Source organism: Myxozyma melibiosi (genome assembly GCF_037950935.1).
Source record: "Myxozyma melibiosi strain Phaff 52-87 chromosome Unknown BZA70scaffold_8, whole genome shotgun sequence".
Lineage (NCBI taxonomy): Eukaryota > Fungi > Ascomycota > Lipomycetes > Lipomycetales > Lipomycetaceae > Myxozyma > Myxozyma melibiosi.
This window is the reverse complement of record NW_027042922.1, coordinates 520,853-544,970: the sequence shown is the minus strand read 5'-3', so window position 1 is coordinate 544,970 and position 24,118 is coordinate 520,853. Positions and strand designations below refer to the sequence as shown.

Sequence of the window (24,118 nt, the reverse complement as noted above, 5' to 3'; positions counted from 1 at the left end):
TGATTGATGTGGTGGTGATGTTATAGAGAGTTTAGATGAAGAGTAGGAGTTGGCTGGAAATAAGAAAAAGTTATGAGGAACGTGGAAATTTTGAAGGCTCCGGCTTGGAAGCGCGTGGATGAAACTGTCAGCAACGGATGCTGTCGTACCGTGGTCCGAGACTTGGACACGATGACAACTCTACAGAAATGCTGCACAGATCTGATTCTTCAACGATCAATAATAGGTTTCTTTTGGTATTGCCAAAACGACTGCAATATAGTAATTTACAAAATGGCCATGGCATTGGGAGCGGAGGACACTCCACCCACCGCGTTAAACGGCATGCTAGTGAAGAAGAACGAGTATTTGTTCTTCTCCTTGCAAAGCGCTGCCAGCGCCTCCAGATCGAAAAGCTCGCCAAGCGGAACACCCCATCCGGCAAGGACAGTCTGGTGAACTGACAGGCTCTGGTTGGGGTTAGGATAGAGCTCCCAAGCAATTGCGTCTCCGATCAGGGCGGTGAAGTGATTATCCCAGATAAATCGTAGTAGCTCTTCAGACTGTTCGATACCAGCGTGATCCGGCGGGACAGTCTTCTGGTACTGGGCCTTCCATTCGTCGTCTTTTGTAAGCCATTCTCTCGTGACGCCTATCCGAACACAGAGAATATCGCCGGGCTCGAAAGTGACATTGTAGCGCTCGGCAACCTTGAGCAAATCCGACAGGGGGATTGCATGCTTATCAAAGGTGGAGTACTTAATGCCTTGTTCATCGGCCCAAGAAGCGTAATCCAGTAAGACACCACGGCCAGCGATTCCCTTCTTTGCCCAATGGTGAATACTGATACGGTCGTTTGAGCGGTCAAGCACCTCATGCGCAGAAGTACCGCCATACCAGATACTTGCCTCATCGGGATCACTGACGCCTGCTAGTTCTTCGCGCGAAGTGACATTTGGGTCAACGAACTGAGAGTGGTGACGGAATCCATCCCATTGAGACGACTGTTGGGGGTTCATGTGGTACTCGTCATCGAACGCGAACGGGAAGGACACCCATTTGATGTCGTGCTTGAAATTTGCACGCTTGAAGGGCGGGAAATCGAGCTTGTCGAATGTCCATCCAAGACCAACACGCTCTCCGTATTTGATCTCCTTAGCAGCAGCAGAAGCTACTAGTTCTGGTGTGAGCATGTTGAGCATTCCAAGAGCCTCTTCCTCAGACCCGGGAGGGCCCCAGACCCAGAAACGGCGTCTGTCTGGCAACCCATCGAAGGACGGGAAGTCGGCGAATGTTTTGGGTGCTTTGACGGGGACATAGTTGTCCTTGGTAACAAAAGGTGAGCCTGCCATAGTGATTCTGCGATGCAATTGAGGTTGCGGATCTGAAGGCGGTGCAGATGGAGATCGAGAGAGGTTGGAGTTGGCGGACTGTTTTCCGTTATCCGGAAAACGACTCCGAGAAGCCGCAGACTACCAGACCTCCCAGTAACGGATCAGCCGATAAGCGTTCAGACTATTGTGCCTATTTCTCTATCAGGAGCTCTACTGCTACTGTTATCTGAAATCATGGCCTATGTAATTGCCACGGAGGCTCACTATTTACTGTTTGTAGCTATGAGTCGGAAATATGTTCACCGGAAACACCTCGAGAACAACTGGCCCGCCCGCTATCGGAGACGATTTCGATATTCCTCGCTCGCATGTATCTACGAATTATGTAGTAATCATAGGCATTGAAACAATTTCTTTCTGTAAACAAACGAAACCTAGTAAATGCAGACAAAATACATGAGAATACACTGCAGCAAGAGTAGACACAAAAAAGGAGAAAACAGAAGAAGTATCTCGACCAACTCAACGTGAGAGAATTAGGGTGCATCCAGCACAATAACGTAACTCAGAGATGAATGCACACTTCAAAACACTAATTATGTACAAGCATTGTCTCGGGTTTCGAGCCGAATCGCAGTAAATATGGCTCCTCTATGCCTTGATCTTTTCCAAAACACTCTTCATGCCCTTCAGTCGCACCTTTTCCCACTTTAGCTTCTCCCTCACGTACTCGCCGATAATCCGAAGCCCTTCCTTCTCGTGCATATCGTTAAAGCCTCCCAATTCAGACGCCATTATAGTCTGCGAGTATCGAATCTCCGACCCAAGCAGTGCGATCTCGTCCTTGGTAGCCTGAATATTATGCGTCGCATCTTGAGCGTAACGAGAACGCGTGTCGTCGAGTAAGCCAAGGGGTAATCTTGTAGAGGCGCGGTGAAGCGACGTTTTGTACTTGTTTAGCTGGTTGGTTTTGTTCATGAGATCTTCCACAAGCGAGTTTGGACGCGCGAGCGCAGTGACAAGAGACTTGACAGCTGAGTATGCTCCGTGTAGTTCCTGGACCATCACTTCCTGATGAGAATCGCTCTATTATTTACAATTAGCATCTCAGTCAGGCACTTCTAGAAAACACTAGTTGAGCTACTCACCACTTGATAAAGAGCCGTCAATTCCGTCAAGGCGTCCACAAACGAGATAGGAAGAAACGTCAAGGATTTGAAGTATCCTTCTATCGCAGAATAAGCCTCAGCCAGATCTATACAACCCGTTAGCTTATATTCTCGCCACAAATTGAACTCTCAAAATTCTCATACCTAAACGCTTCTGGTACATTGCAGTTCCGCAAGTCACGACTCTCAAAAACGATTCGTCAAGACGTCTCATTTCTTTCAGTGCGTGATTAAAGAATATGACGACCTCGTCCGTGTTTTCGACCGGAGGATACTCATCTTCCAACGTATCTCTTCTGCTCTCCGCTTTCTGCTTGCTCCGCTTCTCGCTCAGATCTTTGGTCAACTCGGCGACTAGGAAAAACTCCCACAAGAGCTCATGAGTAGAGAAGGTTGGATGCAGAAGCAAAGTACGCAAAAAGTAATCTAGCTTGAACTGGACTTCTCTAACGACAGATCTCGACGGCCGAGATGGGATCGCGAACGGGTTGTGAGGAATATTCAGCACTGGAATCCAAGAAGCAGGAAGCTCGTATGCCATCCACCTCGCCATAAACGTAAAGTCGGCAAACGTCCGCTTCACAGAAGTGATAGTGGAGACCCCTGGTGGAATCCCAGACTTTACAATGAAATGCACATTGTCGTCGGCAAAGAAACCCCGCAGAACAGACGTAATTCTGCCATTCGGTAAAGGACATTTGCTGAAAAGAGTAATGTCCTCGATCCTCGATCGAGTAGTTTCATCCTTTGCGAGCTCAGCCGCGTTCAGACCGCGGAAGTTTCGTCGAGAGATGTCGACCTCTTCGCGCTTGGTGAGAGTCTCGATAGCTGCGATGCGCGAGAATTTGCTATTCACCATCAAAGGTGTAAGCCCCTTGTCGTTCACCCGGTTGACATCGATATCGCAGATATCAAGAAGGTACTCGAGCGAGGGTATATCTTTCATGATATGCAGCAGCGTGTTGCCCTTGTTATCCACATGGTCCAGAAATCTCAGTCCTCCGGAACCCGGCTGATACTTTGTCGCAGCGTCGATGCCCATCCTCACCAATGCCGTGTACTCAGCATGATCATACGACCGGCACAGAGCAAAGAGCGGCGTCTGGCCATTTTGGTCTTTGCCGGTCCATGAAATAAGGCCGCCAATTGAACTGATCAGCTCCGGGAAGTTGAAAAGATAATGTCCTGCACTCCGCTGCCATTCATCCTTCCGTGCCAGATATCGCTTGATCTCCTCCGTGCTGTAGTTATCAGCTAGAACCTTCCAAATCGCGTCAATGACACCTTTGTTTCCGCTTTGGACTGCGGCAGAAAATAGAGTGGTCTGAAACTGGTTTTGGTCTCTCAGAATCGCCTCGATCGGAAAAATCTCTCGTTTTGAAAGCAGATACTCCAGATTCTCAAGATTTACGGGCGACGCCTGCACGGCCATCATGATTGCGCTTTCGCCCGAGCTATTCCGACTCCGATAGACTTGCTCCAAAGATTCGATTTCAGACACGTCGATTCCTCCGGCATCAAAATACTCGCCTGGAGTCTCAAACGCTGGTTTGATAGTCTTACCGCTGCGGATGTTTTTCCAAAAGACGGCGTTGGCGCTGGATACAATGGCTAGCTTGGAGCTGTTGTTCATGATATGGAAGATCACAGCCTCGAAGGTCGAAAGAGCGTAGCCAACTTCACCGGTGTCGACGTCTAGAAAGGAGAAATTGCGCATGTAGAATAAGAGCGAGTCAAGGTGGTCCAATTTCGACCATGTCCTGTAGAGAATATCAATATCAGCTAGAGCACGGTCAACAGTAAAGTAGCCAAAGTAATCACTTACACGACAACAATCATCAGACTGACAAGGACGTCCGCGCTAACGTTCGACTGGACCGCCAACTTCTCTTTACTCTCCTTTGAGCTCGAGGAATTATCACCGTTGCTTGTCGGCACATCCGGCTGAGACGGAGGAACAACGCCAAGGTTTCGTAATATCTTGACGAGCTCATCAACCTGGCTCGCCGCATTCTCTCCCTTGCTAATGTTTTCCAGATCAACGACTGCGCTCATGACCATCCTTTCTATACTGTCACCGCCGTCTACCCAGAACGGTTGCACACCTAATTGGCCAAGACTGATGTTTTTCATGTTTTTGACAGCGGCTCTGATGATTGAGTCTTTGAGCGCGCGCAGAACCGTCAACCGCGGCCAGATCTTTGCGTGAAGATGTTTTCCGACATAGTTTTCGAGCATTTTTTCAATCTCAGGGCCTGTAAGTCCGGTCGAGCTAGCCATGGCGTTGACGACCGAGTGGTCTATACTCTGGAACAGCGCGATTCCTCGCTCCATCACGTCCTCAATCATCGTCACCAGGTCAGGCTCGGTAGCTTCGGAGCAGTCAAAGTTCTCAAAGATGGTATTGAGCGGCTCCTGGATCTGCCGTGCTATTAACGGGAAATGCGATAGTAGCTGGCCAAAGGTGGTGATTTTCTTTGCTGAATTGGCCGGTTTTGTTGCGGCGGAGGGTACGGGGGCGGCTAGGGCTTTGAAGTCATAAAGAGGCGATGCATTGCCGATTAATGGTTTGGTGATGTAATAAATCAAGTACTGTGAATCGTACGGTAATGATTCAGAAGTTGTAGTGTATACGCGATCAGTCAGAAGTCTAGCCTGCGCGACGGTTTTGAACCCTACAGAGAAAAGAGATGTCAGCTGCAGTCTTTCAATACTGTAGAAGATAAGAGGACGGAGCTCACCTTTATTTGTGTATATGAAGTCATCCTTGATGACTATACTGCGGCCATTCAACGTCCAAAACACACGAGCGCGACCGATCGCTTTTGCAGAGACGCCAATCTTCACGATATGAGAAGCCAAGAAATCTTCCTGATTGCACAACTCGGCGAACGGCGTGTTTGTCTCCTGGTCGACAGTGTACAGCAGCGATGTCGTGGTCGGAACAAGGATAACGTAGTTCCTGGGTGACTTGAGCGCATTGGCGAGATCGCGGGATCGTGGTGAAAGCTGGGGAGGGTGGAAGAGCGCTGCGAGTAGAGGGTTGAGAGGAGTCCTTGGGCTCTTGACCTCCTTTGGCACCTCAGAGGCGTGGACCGGTAAAAATGCAAGATGCTGCATTGTGTTTCCTCACAGTAGATATCGATTCTGTCGTGTCTATAATCGAAGATGGAAGCTCGCCGGTGTAGAAGGTGACGGGGTAGGTCGGCGAGGAAACAAAGACCAGGGCAGTTCTGAACAATCCGCCAAAAATGGCAAACAAACAAAAAAAAGTTATAAGGACCTAATACATAAAAACACCCATAAATTGAATCGGTCGTTATTAATCTCAAAACCTGCCGTCCTGGTATCGAAATGGACTGTGCTTTTTTCCGGAGAGGAAGGTGAGTATCAGGGATGAGCGCCCACCAGTAGCACCCCTCGTAGCTTTTGGAGAAGAGTCCTGCAGAATCTATTTAGCACAAATCTGTGTGCTAATCATCAGCTGGAAACCAGGCTGGATTGATTCGTACCTGTATGCACAGAATGTGAGCTCTCCAACAACCTGAGAAGGACAGATATATCGGCGGTGCTCAGTAGCTACTGTCTCTTTGTCGAGATGACGATAACACTTGAGTCACAAGTTAAAAGTCACACGGCTCACAAATATAGCTGTTAACCAGAAGATAGGATCAACGACTGCGCCTGGCAGAATACAATCGAGCCTTCTGGTGTTTATTCGTTCGGTCGTTGATCTCTTGGTGATTTTGTTGATTTGTTGATTTGTTTGATTTGTTTTGGTTCATGATGTTGCTGTGGCTGCGCAACCAGAAGCAAAATGCTGACGATCATCAGCTATCTGGAGCTCAAGCGTATTGATAATACCATCAGATGATCATTTTCTCTCTAGTACCTACAATGATGTTATTAACGAAGAGTGATACTAACCGTCCAGTCATACGCTCATCTTGAGCATGTAAAATAGTTTAGAATGAGTCTGAGAATATATTACTAGCATCGCTCCTGCTACATCGAATCTGTTCATATATACAACGCCATTTATAACGTCCGGCAAGACTTTCGATTATATACAGCGCATACTATGTAGCAAGCACCCAAATAAACCATACCTACTGACTATATCAGGGAAAACCCGAACAATCCAGTACAGCCGTTTCTCTGGACGCTGACCGCCACGCCTCACTTTGCGCTCTTCCATTCCGAATATACAGTCTTCCATCCACTCGTAGCATAGCTATCAGTAGCTCCGGTTGGCGCACTAAAGTCAGAGCACTTGCCCTCGATAACCGACCATGTGCGGTTCCGCACAATGTCCTCGATCTCTCGCTCGTTCTGGATCCACGACAGCATCTGATCCTCCTTCGTCACCTCGGGAATATCTCTGGCCGCATACGGATCTATCCTCGGATCGACCTTCTCTCGTTGTGCAAACGCAGCCACGACCTCGCTTTTCCGAGATTCAGCCACAGAAGTGCAGTATTCCAACACGTCGTCGCGGGCTTTCCAGCTCTCAAAGACGGAAGTCGAGACGTAGTCCTTGCACAGTCTCCGCGGCGCACCAGCTCGCTCTCGTTCCGGCTTCCGCCATAGTTTCCCGCTGCCGAGTTCTGTCGAGCTTTGCTGCACCGGAAGGGAGTTCAGATCGGCGGATACCGAGTCGTCTGTTAATGATCTCGATAGCAGAAGGAAGCGCCGGATCGACTGCGCTGAGTAACAGCCTTCGGGGGATAACGTTGGCTTTTCGGATCGAGACATGTCGGTCCAGTCTTTGTGTAGAATAGAATTGCTCTCCGAGTACCGGTACTGGTGGAATCAATTACCTGGGATATCGTCGCGAACACTAGAACAGTCTCCGAGGCGCTTCTCGGGACGTCGATGTGATTAGTAAGATATTATATAATAGATGGCAGTGTCTAAGTTATCGAATTATCTTCTCTCTTTGATACAAACTGTTCGCAAACTGTATCCTTATTGCCTGAAAATAAGGATGGAAGGTACCAAAGTGATCACAAAGACTCTAATAAGGCACAAACAAGGAACCGAGGTCTGGCAACAGCAACAACGACGCTCACGCTCGTTATGACCATCGCGAACCATACATCCCGTTGCAACACTCCTTGTCTACAACCACCACGCACCATGAATCTACGGACAAAGGAGCAAGGAGTATATGCTTACTCTTTATTCCCTGATGAACATAAATAGACCCCTCGGCCCTTTCTTTGTTCGGCCCCCTCCCTTCCCTCTATACTAGTGCTATTACCTTTGCTCTAGTGTTTTCTCTCTGACTTATCAGAACTCCTGGAATCAATCTGCTTCTTGCATATTCGTTCCGCTTATTTTCTTCTTTTTTCTTTACTTTCGGATCCTTACCTCTTCCACAATGCCATTTTCCTTACGACGCGCGCCCAAGGAGGACTCACCCTCCCCGTCTCCCGTCGGAGACAGCCGCCTGCCGAGCGAGGAAAAACTCGACATTGAGAACTGTGACAAGGATATCGATTCGTTGATTGAGGAGCTTCTTTCGGAGGACGGCAAAGAAGCTGCCTCGTGTGATTTCAAGGACGACTGCGAAATGGCGACGGTGCGCAACACGCCCGAAGAGTTTCTGCAGACCAGTCCCGCGACCGGGCTTACGACCGAGGAAGTCAACCTTCGCCGCAAGAAGTTTGGCTTCAATCAGATGACCGAGGCAAAGGAGAGCATGGCGCTCAAGTTTTGCATGTATTTCGTGGGGCCGATTCAGTTCGTTATGGAGGTGAGTTTTTCTTTTGCTCGTTATTGATTTACTTCCGCGTTTGGCTCTTTGTCTACACGTGGGAGAGGGTTCAGGGTTTGGCTAACGCGTCCCTTGTTCAACTTAGGCTGCCGCGGCGTTGGCAGCAGGACTGCAGGACTGGGTTGATTTTGGCGTGATTTCAGCCTTGCTGCTTCTGAATGCGTGCGTGGGCTTTGTGCAGGAGTACCAGGCGGGTTCGATCGTTGATGACCTGAAGAAGACTTTGGCGCTCAAGGCGACAACGATCCGCAATGGAACAGTGACCGAGGTTGAGGTTCCCGAGATTGTGCCTGGCGACATTGTTCATCTCGAAGAGGTGAGTTCGCTCCTTGTTCCTGTGTGCTCTAATGAACTTTAATGCTAACAATAATTAATTCAGGGAACGATTTTGCCTGCCGATGGTCGCATAGTTACGAAGGACGCCTTCATCCAGGTCGATCAATCTGCGGTCACGGGCGAGTCCCTCGCGGTCGACAAGGTCTTTGGCGACCATCTTCATGCGTCGTCGACGGTCAAGCGCGGCGAGTGCCGCATGGTTGTCACCGCGACGGGCGACAACACCTACATCGGCCGCGCCGCGCACCTTGTTAACGCTGCCGCGACAAAGAGCGGCCACTTTACCGAGGTGCTGAACGGGATCGGAACAAGCCTCTTGATTCTCTGCGTGATCACGCTCCTTGTTGTCTGGATTGCCGCGTTTTACCGCTCGAACGACATCGTCGACATCCTTCGGTTCACGCTCGGGATTACTGTCATTGGCGTTCCCGTCGGACTGCCGGCGGTCGTGACAACGACCATGGCTGTCGGCGCGGCCTACCTCGCCAAGAAGCAGGCCATCGTGCAGAAGCTCTCTGCGATCGAGTCCCTTGCTGGCGTCGAGATCCTGTGCTCGGACAAGACCGGCACTCTGACCAAGAACAAGCTCTCGCTTGCTGAGCCCTACATTGTCGATGGAGTCGAGCCCGACGACCTGATGCTGACGGCATGCCTTGCTGCCGCGCGCAAGAAGAAGGGACTCGATGCTATCGACAGAGCGTTCTTGAAGTCGCTCAAGTCGTACCCGGTCGCGAAGGAGGAGTTGTCAAAGTACAAGATCCTCGAATTCCGACCGTTCGACCCGGTTTCAAAGAAAGTTACTGCGGTCGTTGAGTCCCCCACCGGCGAGCGCATGACTTGCGTGAAAGGTGCTCCGCTCTTTGTTCTCAACACGGTGACGAACGACCACCCGCTCTCTGACGAGATCGTCGAGGACTACAAGAACAAGGTTGCCGAGTTCGCCACGCGCGGACTTCGCTCGTTGGGAGTCGCCCGTCGTTGTGCGAACCAACCATGGGAAATTCTCGGCATCGTGCCTTGTATGGACCCGCCGCGCCACGACACCGCAAAGACAATCAACGAGGCCAAGAGACTCGGTCTGTCGATCAAGATGCTGACTGGTGATGCCGTCGGGATTGCGCGCGAGACCTCGCGCCAGCTGGGGCTGGGCACCAACATCTACAACGCCGAGCGACTTGGTCTGGGATCCGGCAGCGGGGGCAACATGCCTGGCTCTGAGTTCTACGACTTTGTCGAGGCTGCCGATGGCTTTGCCGAGGTGTTTCCCGAGCACAAGTACAACGTCGTCGAGATCCTCCAGCAGCGCGGATACTTGGTGGCCATGACTGGTGACGGAGTCAACGACGCTCCCTCGCTCAAGCGCGCCGATACCGGGATTGCGGTCGAAGGCGCCTCTGACGCTGCGCGGTCTGCTGCGGATATCATTTTCCTCGCTCCGGGACTGTCTGCAATCATCGACGCGCTGCGCACGTCGCGCCAGATCTTCCACCGCATGTACTCGTACGTGGTCTACCGCATTGCGCTGTCGCTCCACCTCGAGCTGTTCCTGGGGCTCTGGGTCGCGATCACGAACGAGTTCCTTAACATCGAGCTCGTGGTCTTCATCGCCATCTTTGCCGACATCGCGACCCTGGCCGTGGCCTACGACAACGCGCCTTACTCGCCCACTCCGGTCAAGTGGAACCTGCGCCGACTCTGGGGCATCTCCGTGATCCTGGGCATCATCCTCGCGATCGGCTCTGTGATCACGCTGACGACGATGCTCGTCTCGCCCGAGGACGGCAACCGCGGGATTATCCAGAACTTTGGCGTGCGCGACGAGATCCTCTTCCTGCAAATCACGCTGACCGAGAACTGGCTGATCTTCATCACGCGCGCGAGTGGACCGTTCTGGTCTTCGCTTCCGTCCTGGCAGTTATCCGGCGCTGTCTTCATCGTCGACGCGATCGCGACCCTGTTTTGCGCTTTCGGCTGGTTCGTCGGCGGCCGCACTTCGATCGTCACCATCGTGCGCGTCTACGTGATTTCCTTCGGCGTGTTTTGCATCCTCGGCGGCGCGTACTACCTCATGTCGGAGTCGGTCAAGTTCGACCGGTTCATGAACGGCAAGGGCCTGCGAACAAAGTCGAAGCAGCGCTCGCTCGAGGACTTTGTCGTCTCGCTGCAGCGCGTCGCCTCTGCTCACGAGCACGAGACGTCTGCCTGACCTGCAAGTCAGACTTGTGATGAGTGAATACTCTTGTGAATCTTCAGAAAACAGAAAACAATCACAAAAAAAAATGCTAATGACCTGGGTGTTCTGGTGCTTTTTCTTGAAAATATTTAAAACAATCACAAAAAAAAATGCTAATGACTCGGGTGTTCTGGTGCTTTTTCTTGCTTTTCTTTTGCTTTTGCTTTTGCTTTCTTGGGTGTTTTTGGTGCTCTTTCTTGCTTTTCTTTTGCTTTTCTTTTGCTTTCTTGGGTGTTTTTGGTGCTTTTTATTTGCTTTTTTTTGTTTTTGTTTTGTTTTTGTATGTTAGTTGTGAAATTTAGTGATCTTTACCCTAAAACAACTTGTAGAATAGTAGATCTGAAATGGAAGTAGAACAACTTATTGCGAAAGAAGACTATATAAACAACGTGCGCCTGAAACCTGTCAACACCTGCGAGTTAGAAGTAGATCAAATAATCAGATCTAACGACTCTCCTTATAATACAATAACAATAGATAATAGTGTAATGACAAATGATGAAGCAAATGAAGAATAACTGGCAAAAAACGATACTCTATAACTAAATGAACCCCCCACCACCCAAAATAGGCGACTCCCTCCCCGCGCAAACCTCTCTACTAATCCGATTCGCTTTCAGCAAACTACTCCGCTGATGCGCCGGATCATACAGATCGTCAGGCTCCTCGCTGATGCGCCGGTTGTGCAGCGGGAAATTGAGTCCGCCGCCGCTGTACTTTAGGCTCTGGGCGCGGGTCGGGAAGAGTTCGGCGGAGCGGCGGCGTAGCGGGATGTGAGGGGGCTTTGCGGTGCTGATTGTTGTGGTTGAGGTGGTGGAAGTGGGGATGCATGCGTCTGATGGTGTAGAGGCGTTGCGGAGCGGGTTCAGAGGAGGGATACTGGGAAGTGCAGGCGACGCGCCACCGTTGTTGTGCTCTGGCTGCTGCTCCAGGACAACCTCAGACGGCCGCCGACTGCTGACCGGTTCGCCGGGGACAAACTCGCCTTGTTGGAAATTGACGGACGAGCACGAGAAGAGCAGCGAGGAGCGGCAGTACGAGTCCATGATCTCCTCGATCAGCAACCTGTCGCGCTCGTCGTCTAGCCACGAATTTTCCGGCCGCGGCGGCCGAGGCGGCGGGGTGCGCGCGTTGCTGTCGTCGTCGTCGTCGTCGACATCCTCTTCTTCATCTAGCGGATCGTTTGCGGTCTTGTATAGCAGTTCGCCCGGGCCGAGAGCGAGAGCAGAGTGCTCGGTATCAGCGCTATGTGCCGAGTTCCGCAGACTGCCGCGCCAGGACTGCGAGAAGATCAGCGACGAGGTGGTCGACGAGCGGTTGTCTGAGCTCACGGGCGACGGCGGGTTGAGGCTGTATCGCCGGATGGAGGGCTTGGAGGGAGAAGTGGTGGTGGTGGAGGAATCGAATGCGTTGGCAGACAGCGGGCGGCTGGGCTTGGGGTTTAGCTTGCCTGTCGTCTCTGGCGAAACAGGAGGGGTGTGGAAGGCAGCAGCGTCGCCGGAAGGGGTAGTTGAAGAAAGCAGTGGTGTCCGGGGATTCTTTGCAGGGATAGGCGGCGGAAGCTGCGAATCATTGTCGTCGTCCTTGGCCGGGGGGGCTGGGTTGCAGGGGGGTTCAGGGGCAGAAGGAGGAGCGCGGCGGGACTGCTGGTTGCGGACAAAGTCGTCGACGTCGACGTGGAGGACGTGAGAGACGTTGAACGGGTCGGAGATGACGGACTCGCGGTTTGCAGAGGAGCGTGGAGGGGTGGAGTCGTGGGAGGATTTGAAGGCGCGGGTGGGCCACGCGACGGAGGTCCCTGAGAAAATAAAATTTGTCAGTCAAAAACTCTGAATCGATGGGAGAGACGAGGACTTACGGAAAGAAGACTCCTTGCGAGTCTTGCGCTTCGGAGGAGGACTGGAGGATGTCTTTGCCTCGTTTTTGAGCCAGATGTCGCGCATGGGCGGACCGGGGACCGCGACGTCCTCGAGGCGTTTTGCGATCTGGCGCATGGCAGATGCGCCAGGGGTACCGACGTTGAGCATGGAGGAGGAGGAAGAGGTGTCGAGGTCGGAGGAGGAGGAGGGGTCGGGGAAGGTGGAGTGGGAGACAGATATAGGCGAGCTGATGAGTGGTTTGTTGGCGGAGGAGAGGTCTGGGGTCTTTGCGGGCGAGCGCAGGGAGGAGTAGCGACGGAGCTGGGAGGAGGCGGAGGAGCGGGAGGAGGAGACGGAGGAGCGGGAGGAGGTAGATAAAGAGCGCAGGAGGCCGCCGCCGCGAGCGAGAAGGGGCAACGGGGGAGTATCAGACATTGTGAGGCGGTTTGAAGAAGAATTGCCAGACGGGGAGGCGCACGAGGAGGAGGAGAAGAAGACGAAGGTGGACGAGGAAGCGGTTCGCAAAGGGTTTTTCTTTAGGGGAGCCTGCTCGAGGGCGTCGGGTTTGGGTTTGGGTGCGTAAATTAGACGACAGTGAGCTAGGCTGGATTGGGTAATCGGGCTAGCTGGATTGAGACATCTAATTGACTTGCGGCGACGGCCCCACCGGGTGAGGTTATGATAGTGGAGGATGGTAGGATGAGGATGGTTAGTATTAGATGAAGAAGAAGAAGTTGGTGATGTTATAGAGAGCATATAGACTGTTGTAGAAGTGTAACAATATTGGCAATGGCACACTGTAATAGAAGCAACAAGACATCGGTAAAAAAGGTCAAATCGCATCACCGCTTCTTCTCTGCTTATTGCTCCTCATCATTTCACCTTTGATTGCCTCTCAGCGCCACTTTTTCCCTCTTTTGTCGGTTCCGCGCTGTCGGTTCCCTCTGCGTTTCTACCAATTGCGGTAATTCCAATTTATTCCGTTATTACATCTTCACTGCGCCAATCTCCGGCAATAGTTACTTCTTGTTCACTGTCATTCACGCTGCTCCTCAGAGTACATAGACTACTTAGACTATTGTCTATTAGTTCTTCACCGGCCGGATCTTCCCCGTCTCGACCTCGTAGATCCAGCCGGAAATCGGAATCTCTGACTTGATCACCTTGCTCTCCCGCAGAAACTCGACGTCGTCCTTCACGCTTTTCTCGAGGCTGTGCCTGTTAGTCATCGTCACTCTACTAACCTACTGCCAACTACAAAAATAACAAAACTCACTCTGGAAAAGACAGAAACTCGTGGTACTCCTCGTTCCCGAACCGCTCCTTCACAATCTCGTGCAGCTCCTCGTCCTTGAACGTGAGCATGCCGCAGTCGGTGTGGTGGATCACCAGCACTTCCTCCGTCCCCAGCAGCTGCTGCGAGATAATCACCGACCGCAGTGCGTCTTTTGCTCGTCCGCCTGATCTCTACAGTCAGATTGTGCTTCTCTATCTTCGTAGATCACGTTTCGTAGAACAGCTACTCACCTGCATTGCGGATCACGTGCGCATCGCCCTCTTCAAGGCCTAATGCCTTTGCCGGATCCAACCGGGCATCCATACACGTCACTTCCAATGTCAATCGCATGTCCATGAAGATATTACTTTGCAAGAGTAGAAAAGAACATACCAACGGTAAACTTGCGGCCGGGTGGGAGCGGCAAACTGCCCTTTGTGAACGACGCCGCATACTTTGCGTTCGCGGCCGTGACTTCCTTGATGATCTTTGTTTCTGTGGTCGCCGTCATCGTGATTGATCTTTTTATATCTTCTTGTTGTATTTGTGTCTGTGTCTGTGTCTGTGTTTGGGTTGATTTGCTATGAGAGGTGGAAAGCGGTAGTATTTGTATTGCGGACCATTCAATCGCGTCAGTATCTAATCGATGACGACATTCCCTCGTGTCGATAAGCCGCGACCTAGTCATCCTCTCACTTCCACACTCCGAACATCTACACTAACGGCTCCCAGACCGCGCAAGATACGCCTCATACTTCCTCATCCCCTCCGAGTACCGCTCACTCAGATCTCTCAGATCGCGCGTCACCTGCTCGAGCTGCTGCAGATACTCGCTCAGCATCGGCCGCGCATCCACAACACTCTTATACATCCCCTCCACCTCCTCCTCCTCCTTCTTCGACCCCACCGTCTCCAGCATCGCCAAAAACCGCTCAACCCGCTCCCCATCCGCAAACACCCGCGCCTCTGTCTCCGCATTACGTTGAACCTCCGACGGACTCGCATCCGCGACAGGGCTAAAGTAGTTTAACGGGAAAATCCCAATCTGCCCGCGAAGCGATCCCTTCCACCAGTCGTTCGACACGCGCTCGAGCACGTAGATCACGTCGTCTTTGCGGAACGAGAGCTCGCCGGCGACGTGCGAGTCAAGGTCGTACAGCGCTCGCACGCGCCTCACTTTTGTAGGTGCCGCTGTAGCTTTGGCAGTAGGTGTAGCAGCAGGAGTGGCAGCAGCAGCAACAGGGTTCGGCGCAACATAAGCCGGAACAGCAGCAGCAGCAGACGAAGAAGAACTAGAAGCAGCTTTGCGCGCCCGCATCGGAGCCTGGCTCTTTCCCTCCTGCATCGAGATCGCCAATCTCTTTGCCATGATTTCTTCCAGCGTCGGTTTTCTTCTCGCGGGGGGTGTTTCCAGCACCGCTTGTGGTTTAATCGTCGGATCTATCAACTGTTAGTTCTCAATGCTCAAACAGTTCTTTGGGTTTGAGGTAGGAAGGAGAAAGGGACATACTAAGTAACTTAACCTGCCCCAACGCCTCTGCCATCAAACTGAGCTCGAAATCGGTGCTCCCGAAAACTTCAACAAGAGCACTCATGACCGCCAGCAACCGAGACTTGACCGCCTCTGCTGCGGCATGGTTTGAAAACAGGCCGACGAGCGACTGCGTGAATGCGCGGGTGCAGAGCTGGATTTTGAGGGCGCGGGAGCAGGTTGTGCCGAGGGTGTGGAGGAGCTGTGAGTTGTTAGGGGGTGTGCTGAGTAGAAAGTGAGGATAGAGAAATAGAAAAGCGTACAGTGAGTGATTGGAGTTGAATCAGTTCGTCGTCGAGGTCCAATCGTTTCTGCAGCGCATCAGCAGCCTCTTTCGCTCTATATCTCCTCATCAGCACCCGCACTTCCATCAACAATCAAACGCAATCGCATACATACACGCTATCGTCACCATTGACACTGTCGCAAATCGCCTGGATGAGAACCCAGTCCACGCTGCTGCCGGTCGTGGCTTCGACTGTTTGTTTAGAAGTGGTTAGTCTGTGTTTTTGATGAGATCGAGCGGTGGGATTAATGGATAGAGAGGTGTGTACCGATTGCGCGGTCAATTGAGGTAGGAGAGGCAGTCATTCTGGACACGGCTTAAATACAATTGAATGATCAAAAAAGGATTAAAAAGTGAGAAACAGAGACAGAAAAACAGGAATAACTTCCCTCTTATCCTCCTCCCCTCATTCCCCTCCCCCTCTAATCGCCTGCCTGCTACGCCACTATCCCGCACCTTCCTGCACTCGAAAAAGCCTCATCCGCCGAGCATATTTCCACCTTATTATTTACTTTATTTTTGCTTCGTGATTGTGGTTTACCTCAGCAATTCCTCCTGCAGACTTTTGTGAGTCGGTGGTGAGCTGGGGTGTGAGTGAGGATGGGTAAGCGGCACAGGCGACGGATGTTGCCGGTCTGCGGCGCTTTCTTTGCTTTTGCTTTTGCTTTTGCTTTACTTATCTACGTCTACGCATACTATTCTATTCAGATAATCACTCAATTGATATTCATTGATATTCACTTCAAAAGTCATAAGAGGGGAGAGAAACAGACAATTAGATCCACAGATCATTTATACATCTATTTTTTGTCGCTGCCGTACGCACGAGTGGCATAGTGCCCATCGATAACGATAAGGTCCTGCGGACGATAATCGTTCGTGCCATTGAGGTACGTGTCGATAATATTCTTTGTTCCCTCGGCGTAGCGGATCTGCGCGTCAATCGATGTACCCGAGATATGAGGCGTCATCGCGTTACCGCCGCCGTACGGGTTGCGCATGTCGCGCCAGGGATGGTTGCCCGGCGCCGGCTGCGGGAACCACACATCTCCTCCGTATCCGCGAAGTTGTCCGGACTCGAGCGCGGCCGCGACGTCTTCCTTGACGCAGATCGCGCCACGGGCGGTGTTGACGAGCCACGCGCCGCGCTTGAACTTGGAGAGTAGTTGCTTGTTGATCAGCCCGCGCGTGGACTCGTACAGTGGGCAGTTGACGGTGACGATGTCGGCCTGGGAGACCAGCTCCTCGAGCGACTCGACGCGGCGGGCGTGAAGCTCCTCCTCGACTTCCTTGGGCAGGGCCTGGTAGTCGTAGTAGAGGAGTTCTTTGGGATCGAAGGGCACAAGACGCTTGAGCACGCGCTGGCCGATGCGGCCGGAGCCGATGGTGGCGATGACCTTGCCTTCGACGTCGAACGAGTTCTTGGCCACGGCAGCGACGTCCCATCCGCCGGAGATGATTTGCTCGTGGGCGGGCACAAAGTTGCGGACAAGCTGGGGTGTGTTAGCCTTCTGAAGTAGTTCTGAAGTAGAAGAAGAAGAAGAGGGACATACATCAAGGATGGTCATGACGACATGCTCAGCGACAGAGGTGACGTTTGAGCCGGTGACTTGAGCCACGGTGATCTTGCGCTCGTTGGCGGCGGTGAGATCGATGTGGTCGGAGCCGACGCCGGCGGTGACGGCGAGCTTGAGGTTCTTTGCCTTTTCGATGCGCTCGCGGGTGATGTAGCCGGGGTGGAAGGGGGTGGTGATGACGATCTGGAGAGTTAGTGGCAGCTGATGTTATGAAGAGAGAAGGGAAGTACCTCAGCATCGACGATTTCCTTGTCGAGGGTGCTGTTCTCGCCCTCCTTGTCGTCGGTTACGACGAAGGTGTGGCCCTTGGACTCGAGATACTGGCGGAGACCGAGCTCGTTTTCGAGACAGCCGTACATGCGGGGTTCGTCTTTGGCGTGGGAGCCGGCCTGGGGTTGTTAGATGGTTTGAGAGAGATGAGAGGAGAGAGGAGAGATACCTTGTAGAGGACTGCGAGGACTTTCATTGCGGATGTTGGTGAGAAGTAGTAGAAGAAGAAGAAGGATAGAAAGAGGATGAGGATGAGAGGAAGACGAGGAGGACCAGAAGCCTTTTATATCGATCGGACCGGCCGAGATTGTTTTATTTGCCGCGACCGAATGCGCCGGTGACAAGGCCCCGCCCGCCCACGCGCACTGCTCGATCGGGCGAGTTCTTCGGGCTCTGCTCGGGGCTCTGCTGCTTTTGCTGCTCTGATTGCTGTTTGTTGATTGTTCTGCTGCTGTCTGATTCTGGTCTTATTGCGGTTGATTCTGGGCTCTGATTGTGGTCGGTGGTGGTGGATCAGTGCTGCCATGACGTCAGCTTCTGCTACTACTCTTACTCCTTCTGTCTACTGCTACTACTTCTTCTACTACCACTACTACTACTACTTCTTCTACTACTACTCCTACTACTCTTCATCAAGACCCTCTCAGTCTATACTCCTCCTCCTCCAGAACACTCAGTAGCGAGTAGCCGCAGTAGCCGCAGCATCGACCAAAGTGCGGGGAATCCTGTGCGGCTCGCACTGCAGATGCCTTGGTCAGCGATTATGTGATGTCTTCTTCCTATTAGTTATTGTTAAGCTGTTAAATGACAGTAGTTGGTTATAACAATAGAAGTATTCTCTACTGTAGTTGATTGCAATTGTCGCAATTGTAGTACACTCTAATAGACATAGAACGAAGATGTGAACTCACAAACCGCGATGGTCGCAGGTGGGGCACTTTGCTGATCTCTTCTTTGGGAAACCCGCCTGCTCCGTCGTCATCGGCAAAAAGAACTGTCTCGTCTTCTACTCTTCCTCCTCTACTCTTCTTCTTCTTCTTCTTCTATACTACTTCTATTCTTCATATTCTGCTTCTTCTAACATAAACATAAACAAAAGATTGACAACTTTTTTAACGGCTAATCTCGTTCTTCACCCACCCCTCCAACCCCCCTGGATAATAATATCCTGCAAATTAGGTCCCAAATCTCCAACCTTCTGCTCCAACACAACCTCCCCATCCTTTCCCTCCCGCACCTGCACCCGCGCCCGCGTCACGTCCCACTTGATAAACAACCCCGTCCGCCGCGTCAGCTCCGGCGCGGCACCCTCGTACCGCTCCCGCAGCAGCGCAATCAGCGCCGGCAGCTCAAGCGTCAGCAGCGCGTTGTTGATACTGTTGCGGAAAAAAATGTTGCCGAACGAGCCTGTGACTACCAGTCGGATGTCGCGCGCAAGAATACACGTAGCGGCCTGCTCACGCGACGAGCCGGTTCTAGATTCATACAAGTCAGCTCACCTGCTTTTTCCACCAGATCCAGTAATAAAAAACAACTCAAAGAACCTACCCAAAATTGAATCCGCTCACAATTACGTCACCCGCAACCGTCTTCTTGCCGAATTCGGGATCGTAGTTCTCCATGCACACCTCCGCCATCTTCTCGCGGGAGACATCGTCCTGGTACGTGTATTTTCCTGGGTAGATTCCGTCCGTGTTGCTATATCCTTATTAGCCCCGCTTTTCACTTACTAAAAGAGAACAGTTAACTCACATATTGTCGGCATCGCAAAACACGAGCTCGCCCTCAATCAACGCCGGAAATCCATCCAACACCTGCGTCGGCATCGCCTCGCCCTCTGCCGCATCTCCCGCACCCTCAATCGCAACCTCAGCGCTCATCAACTGCGCCGTCTCCGGGATCGCACCCCCGAGCACCTCAACAGGCGACCCAATCCGGCCCAGCACCGCAGACGCAGCCACCACCGACGGCGAGGCCAGGTACGCCAGCGCGTCGCGGCTGCCCATGCGGCCCTTGAAGTTGCGATTCGTGGCAGAGATTCCGACCTCGCCGTCCTCGAGCAGACCGGTTCCGAGACCGATGCACGGTCCGCATCCCGCGGGAAGCGGGCGCGCGCCGGCGTCGATCAGCGCCTGCCAGGCTCCTTCGTCCTCGGCATCCTTCTGCACGTTCTTGCTCGCGGCGGCGATATAGAACTCGACGCCGTCGGCGACCTTGCGGCCCTTGACGACCTCCGCGGCGGCGTGGATGTCTGACAGACGCGAGTTTGTGCACGACACCAGGTACGCCTTGTTGATCGGGATGTTCTGCTTGGCGAGATCGGTGAGCGAGTTCATGACCTTGACAGAGTTGGGGCCAGAGATGTAGGGAGACAGCGTAGACAGGTCGAGCACGAGGTGCTTGGCGTACACAGCGTCCTCCGACGCACTCAGCGACGGATCACCTTCCTCGAGCGCCTTTGCAAGCGCCTCAACCCGCTCGGACGACACCCGCGGATGCGGCTGCGGCAGACGCAGAACCCGTCCGCGGAGCCAGTTAATCAGCACGCTGTCGACAGGGAACAAACCCGACAGCGCGCCCCACTCCGTAGTCATGTTTGCGATCGTCAGCCGGTCGTCGACGGTCAGGTCCGGGATCGCGTCGCCGGTGAATTCGATCGCGTGGTTGAGCACGTTGTCGTTGTTGAACGCTCCGCAGAGCGCGACAATCACGTCCTTGCCCGACACGCCTGCCGGCAGCCGGCCGCGCAGCTCGACCTTCGCAACCGGCGGGATCTGCCACCACGTCTGGCCCGTCGCCCAGATCGCGGCCGCATCCGTGCGCACCATCGGCGTGCCCAGGCAGCCGACGCCGCCGTACATGTTTGAGTGCGAGTCCGAGGCGACCGTCATCGTGCTCGGGAACGCGTAGCCCTGCTCGACGAGGATCTGGTGGCCGATACCGGTCCCGGCCGGGTAGAAGTCGATGCCGTGGTCGCGGCCGAACTTCTCGATGTTTGCGTACTTCTCCAGGTTCTTTGGTGTCTTGTTTTGCACGTCGTGGTCGAGCGTCAACACAACCTGCCGGTTATCATGCACCTTCGTCGCGCCCAATCCCATGAACTTCATCGCCACAGGCCACGAGTTGTCGTGCGTCATGCAGTGCTGCGGCTTGATCGTCACAAAGTCGCCCGACCGCACAACCTTTCCCTCCGGCAGTCCCACGCTGTACTTTTGCACAATCTTCTCCGTCAGGTTCTGGCGCGTGCTCGCCGTCTTGCTGCTGGGGATGGTCGTCGCGGTAGCAAGTGCCCGGTGTTGCTGGGACCGCCACACGCTCCACATTGCGTCCACAACTGGAGCCACGGTCGAAGTTCGCGGCATCTTTCAGTTCTTTTCTGTCTATCTGTTTGCTCGACAAGCAAAGAATTGAGTCCTGGAGAAAGAAAAAAAGAAAAAAAAAAAAAATATGCGGCGTAGAAGTTGGCCTCGGGGAAGGGAAATAAGCTTTTTTCCGCAGTTCCTCCCAACGCTCATCGCCCAGCTTCCGGGGCTAAAAATTTGTCATTTGCCAATCAGGACGGGTCTATTTGCTATCGCCAGCAAGTTGTAAGAAATAGCTGAGTGCAATGCAGCAGCACACGGGCTCGATTCTGAGCCGGATCGTGGCGCTGAAAGATGTGTCGCCGTTCGTGCTGCTCCAGGATGCGCCTGAGCAGACGGCGAAGTACGTCCTGCTGGAGTTTGTGCACCGGAACAAGGAGCGGTCGCCGGCGGAGTTTAGGATCGTGTATCTGTCGTTCGAGACGCCGGAGAGGGCGGTGAAGGGGATGCTGGGGCCGGTGCGGAATGTCGAGTTTGTTGCGTGCAGACGGATGGCGCATGCTGCGATTCATCAGAAAGTCGCGTCGTTGATCTCGAGTAATCAGAGTATGTTTCTTCCTCTATTGATCTGTGTTGTTGTATTGTGCTAACAATCCCACAGAATCTTTAATAGTAATTGACTCCCTCAACAGTATCAGATCCGGCGCCCTCGCGTCGTTCATCGCGCCTCTGATCCGTCCCCACTCAACCCTCGTCGCGGTCCTACACAACTTCCCCACCGCGACCCGCTACGACATGACAAAACCCACAGGCAGCACCCAGAAATCCTCCTACGCGCCCTCGCTCAAAACACAATTACTCTACCTCGCAACCACCATAATCACCGTCTCGCCAACCGCGAGAGCAGACATCGACGAAGACGAGATCGCGGCGGGGACGTATCTCGTCCCGCTCGGCGCGCACGCACGCACATGTCTTCTTGAATTCGTGCATCGACGCAAGTCCGGCCGGGCGGTCGAGGGAACGTTCGAGTTTGACTTCGCGAGACACGAGTTCACGTACCTTCCGCCGCGGCGCGCGCAGAGTAAAGCCGACGATGGACAAGGCGAGGCGCTGATTGATGGGTTGACGACGTTTAATCTCGGGACTACGGAGAAGCAGAGACTCGCGAGGGAGAACGTGGAGTTGCCGTATCTTGCGGCGCAGGAGGGGGAAGTGCTGGGCGCTTCGGTTGGGGGCGCGATTGTTTATCAGTTTGAGAAGGAGGACGACTATGACGAAGAGGATCCGTATGAGGATCCTTTTTAAAATATAACTGTATATATATTATTTGACAAACACACAGCAGCTCACGACTGCGTCTCACTTTTGATCATCTCAAAAACATCCACCATATCAGAAACACAAAGATCAGGCCCGCGCCCGCGACCGGCGCGTACTGCCGTATCATGGCGTCAAAGTTGATTTTCTTGGCCGCCTTGCGGTACTTTGACGACTCGGCCCGCAGCGAGGACGACAGGTTGGTCATGCGGTCGAGGGAGTCGCCGCGGTAGAGCAGGTCCTCGATGTTTTTCGTCATCACCCGGGTTACGTCTTGCAGCTCGGCGTTCAGTTTGTCGAGGTTGACTGATGTCCGGGTGTCTTCGTAGACTCGTCTTGTTTTTTGGATGTAGTTTTCTGCGCGTTTGTTAGTCCAATTATTAAATTACAAGCAAGCAAGCAAGCAAGATACACACCAAACGTGATGAACGCAAACGCCCGCAGATCATCCGAATCCAAGCGATGGCCGTACGAGTTGACAAACTCCTTATCGAGCTCGTCGAGGTATGTGAATGCCAGTTTCCGCGGATACGACTTTTCGCAGAGCGTGATGTAGACGACGCCGTTCGAGATAAGGTAGTGGTGCGTGTAGGGCCCGGATTCGATTGACGCGCGCGGTTCAGAGGCGTCGGTCAGTTTCCGGAGAATGTCTTTTTGCTCGCCGGTGTATTTTGAAATGTCATTTTGGTTCTGATTGAAGGAGTGGATTGGTTAGTGTCGTCGTCGGCGGAGATGAAATCATACTGCAAACATACCAGCGTATCGTCGGTAGATGCGGTGAGGGGAAGCTCTGTCATTGAAGTAATAGTTAGAGAACAAGGTCTTTTCACAGCTTCAACCAGTACCAGGCCTAATTGCAGCACTGCCGAATCAATCAACACCGTAAAACCAATGATCGTACTCACTATCCCGCAAACGAACAATGGAGGTCGAAAGAATCATCGTAACCGTCAGCCCTCGGTGTGTCTAAACCAGACGCAGCCACACACACACACAAGAAGCAATCAAGTTCAAAGATCAGATATAAGCACAGAGACCACTCAATCTCCAAGCAGACAAGCCGGAACAGGTCAAAACGGTCCAATCTGCGGGCTCAAAGAAGAGAGATTGTTGGAGCGAAGGAGACGTGAGCGACTATCGCTGTAATCCTGACGAGCGCTCGTAGGTGTCACCTCAGCCACGGCTGCTTGTGGCGCAGGTGTGTGGCGGTGGGATGACGTAATGAACAAGTATTCTGCAGACGACGATGTCTGCAATAACCAAATAACATGAAGATTACCTCTAATTGAGTGAAGTATTTGCCTTTTCATATTCTGATTCTAATTCAGCAACAGAACCTTCTCGTAAGTGCTCGTAGATCAAAATCACAGCGCTCATCGCTTCCCGTGACTGAACTGTGATCCACGTGACTCGTTTTTAACCTGACGCGCGCTCATCGCAGAATCTCCATCTCCCGCTTTCTATCCCATCTCCATCCCCCATTCTCTCGTCCTCCACCATCAAGGCCTCTCAATTGACCTCTCAGTCGCCTGTCCGATGCACACTTAACTGCTTACCGCATTATAGCGCATCCAGTGCTATTACTTGTCAAATCCCGCCGTCTCAGTCTGTCCCAGCCACTAAAAAAAATTAGAGGCGTGCATGCTCTGAGTCTTTGTCCTTTCTGCGTGGCCGGTGAATACATTTCTCTGCCGTTAAGGAAATATACACTGCTCCAGCGGGTTTTTGAGCAAAGTCTCTTGTGCAGCGAGTCGCTCTCCCGAATCATTCAGCGGTGTCTCCGATGTGTATCAACCTCACACCTACTTCCAACCACTCAACCACCGTCAAATAACACCTTGACTGATTGATACCCGCACCCTACCTC

The 24,118-nt window shown here is 52.6% G+C and overlaps 11 protein-coding genes across 11 annotated transcripts; 2 read left to right on the top strand and 9 right to left on the bottom strand.

Annotated features, from left to right (window-relative positions):
* Positions 1-169: 169 nt before the first annotated feature.
* On the bottom strand, positions 170-1,441 carry BZA70DRAFT_193857 (uncharacterized protein). The gene has a single exon (XM_064910061.1). The coding sequence runs from the start codon at positions 1,329-1,331 to the stop codon at positions 267-269; it is 1,065 nt and encodes a 354-aa protein (XP_064767519.1). The 5' UTR covers positions 1,332-1,441; the 3' UTR covers positions 170-266.
* Positions 1,442-1,964: 523 nt separating this feature from the next.
* Positions 1,965-5,602, bottom strand: BZA70DRAFT_290447 (uncharacterized protein; the record flags this gene model as incomplete). The annotated part of the gene is made up of 5 exons (XM_064914209.1): positions 1,965-2,399; positions 2,462-2,568; positions 2,627-4,242; positions 4,308-5,157; positions 5,224-5,602. The coding sequence occupies 5 exons, from the start codon at positions 5,600-5,602 to the stop codon at positions 1,965-1,967; spliced, it is 3,387 nt and encodes a 1,128-aa protein (XP_064767518.1).
* Positions 5,603-6,452: 850 nt separating this feature from the next.
* On the bottom strand, positions 6,453-7,351 carry BZA70DRAFT_280849 (caffeine-induced death protein 2). Its single transcript, XM_064913038.1, has one exon. The coding sequence runs from the start codon at positions 7,235-7,237 to the stop codon at positions 6,662-6,664; it is 576 nt and encodes a 191-aa protein (XP_064767517.1). The 5' UTR covers positions 7,238-7,351; the 3' UTR covers positions 6,453-6,661.
* Positions 7,352-7,715: 364 nt separating this feature from the next.
* Positions 7,716-10,989, top strand: BZA70DRAFT_193760 (uncharacterized protein). The gene is made up of 3 exons (XM_064910060.1): positions 7,716-8,240; positions 8,347-8,577; positions 8,641-10,989. Exons 1-3 carry the CDS (start codon positions 7,866-7,868, stop codon positions 10,801-10,803), a joined length of 2,769 nt encoding a protein of 922 aa, XP_064767516.1. The 5' UTR covers positions 7,716-7,865; the 3' UTR covers positions 10,804-10,989.
* A 165-nt stretch (positions 10,990-11,154) lies between these two features.
* On the bottom strand, positions 11,155-13,192 carry BZA70DRAFT_311577 (uncharacterized protein). The gene is made up of 2 exons (XM_064914960.1): positions 12,689-13,192; positions 11,155-12,628 (listed from the first exon to the last, which is right to left on the bottom strand). Exons 1-2 carry the CDS (start codon positions 13,122-13,124, stop codon positions 11,373-11,375), a joined length of 1,692 nt encoding a protein of 563 aa, XP_064767515.1. The 5' UTR covers positions 13,125-13,192; the 3' UTR covers positions 11,155-11,372.
* Positions 13,193-13,774: 582 nt separating this feature from the next.
* On the bottom strand, positions 13,775-14,476 carry BZA70DRAFT_290443 (carbonic anhydrase; the record flags this gene model as incomplete). Its single annotated transcript, XM_064914208.1, has 4 exons — positions 13,775-13,901; positions 13,966-14,149; positions 14,217-14,297; positions 14,359-14,476. The coding sequence occupies 4 exons, from the start codon at positions 14,474-14,476 to the stop codon at positions 13,775-13,777; spliced, it is 510 nt and encodes a 169-aa protein (XP_064767514.1).
* A 207-nt stretch (positions 14,477-14,683) lies between these two features.
* On the bottom strand, positions 14,684-16,087 carry BZA70DRAFT_290442 (uncharacterized protein; the record flags this gene model as incomplete). Its single annotated transcript, XM_064914207.1, has 5 exons — positions 14,684-15,405; positions 15,476-15,698; positions 15,760-15,835; positions 15,896-15,974; positions 16,051-16,087. 5 exons carry the CDS (start codon positions 16,085-16,087, stop codon positions 14,684-14,686), a joined length of 1,137 nt encoding a protein of 378 aa, XP_064767513.1.
* Positions 16,088-16,487: 400 nt separating this feature from the next.
* BZA70DRAFT_249385 (uncharacterized protein) lies at positions 16,488-17,937 on the bottom strand. Its single transcript, XM_064910681.1, has 4 exons — positions 17,799-17,937; positions 17,590-17,748; positions 17,336-17,542; positions 16,488-17,275 (listed from the first exon to the last, which is right to left on the bottom strand). The coding sequence occupies exons 1-4, from the start codon at positions 17,823-17,825 to the stop codon at positions 16,583-16,585; spliced, it is 1,086 nt and encodes a 361-aa protein (XP_064767512.1). The 5' UTR covers positions 17,826-17,937; the 3' UTR covers positions 16,488-16,582.
* A 728-nt stretch (positions 17,938-18,665) lies between these two features.
* Positions 18,666-21,075, bottom strand: BZA70DRAFT_280835 (mitochondrial Homoaconitase). The gene is made up of 3 exons (XM_064913037.1): positions 19,382-21,075; positions 19,178-19,327; positions 18,666-19,104 (listed from the first exon to the last, which is right to left on the bottom strand). The coding sequence occupies exons 1-3, from the start codon at positions 20,989-20,991 to the stop codon at positions 18,762-18,764; spliced, it is 2,103 nt and encodes a 700-aa protein (XP_064767511.1). The 5' UTR covers positions 20,992-21,075; the 3' UTR covers positions 18,666-18,761.
* A 39-nt stretch (positions 21,076-21,114) lies between these two features.
* BZA70DRAFT_193351 (elongator complex protein 5) lies at positions 21,115-22,611 on the top strand. The gene is made up of 2 exons (XM_064910059.1): positions 21,115-21,537; positions 21,593-22,611. The coding sequence occupies exons 1-2, from the start codon at positions 21,237-21,239 to the stop codon at positions 22,237-22,239; spliced, it is 948 nt and encodes a 315-aa protein (XP_064767510.1). The 5' UTR covers positions 21,115-21,236; the 3' UTR covers positions 22,240-22,611.
* Positions 22,223-23,567, bottom strand: BZA70DRAFT_280830 (putative SEC22-synaptobrevin). The gene is made up of 4 exons (XM_064913036.1): positions 23,157-23,567; positions 23,007-23,041; positions 22,668-22,941; positions 22,223-22,608 (listed from the first exon to the last, which is right to left on the bottom strand). Exons 1-4 carry the CDS (start codon positions 23,191-23,193, stop codon positions 22,304-22,306), a joined length of 651 nt encoding a protein of 216 aa, XP_064767509.1. The 5' UTR covers positions 23,194-23,567; the 3' UTR covers positions 22,223-22,303.
* Between the last annotated feature and the right edge of the window lie 551 nt (positions 23,568-24,118).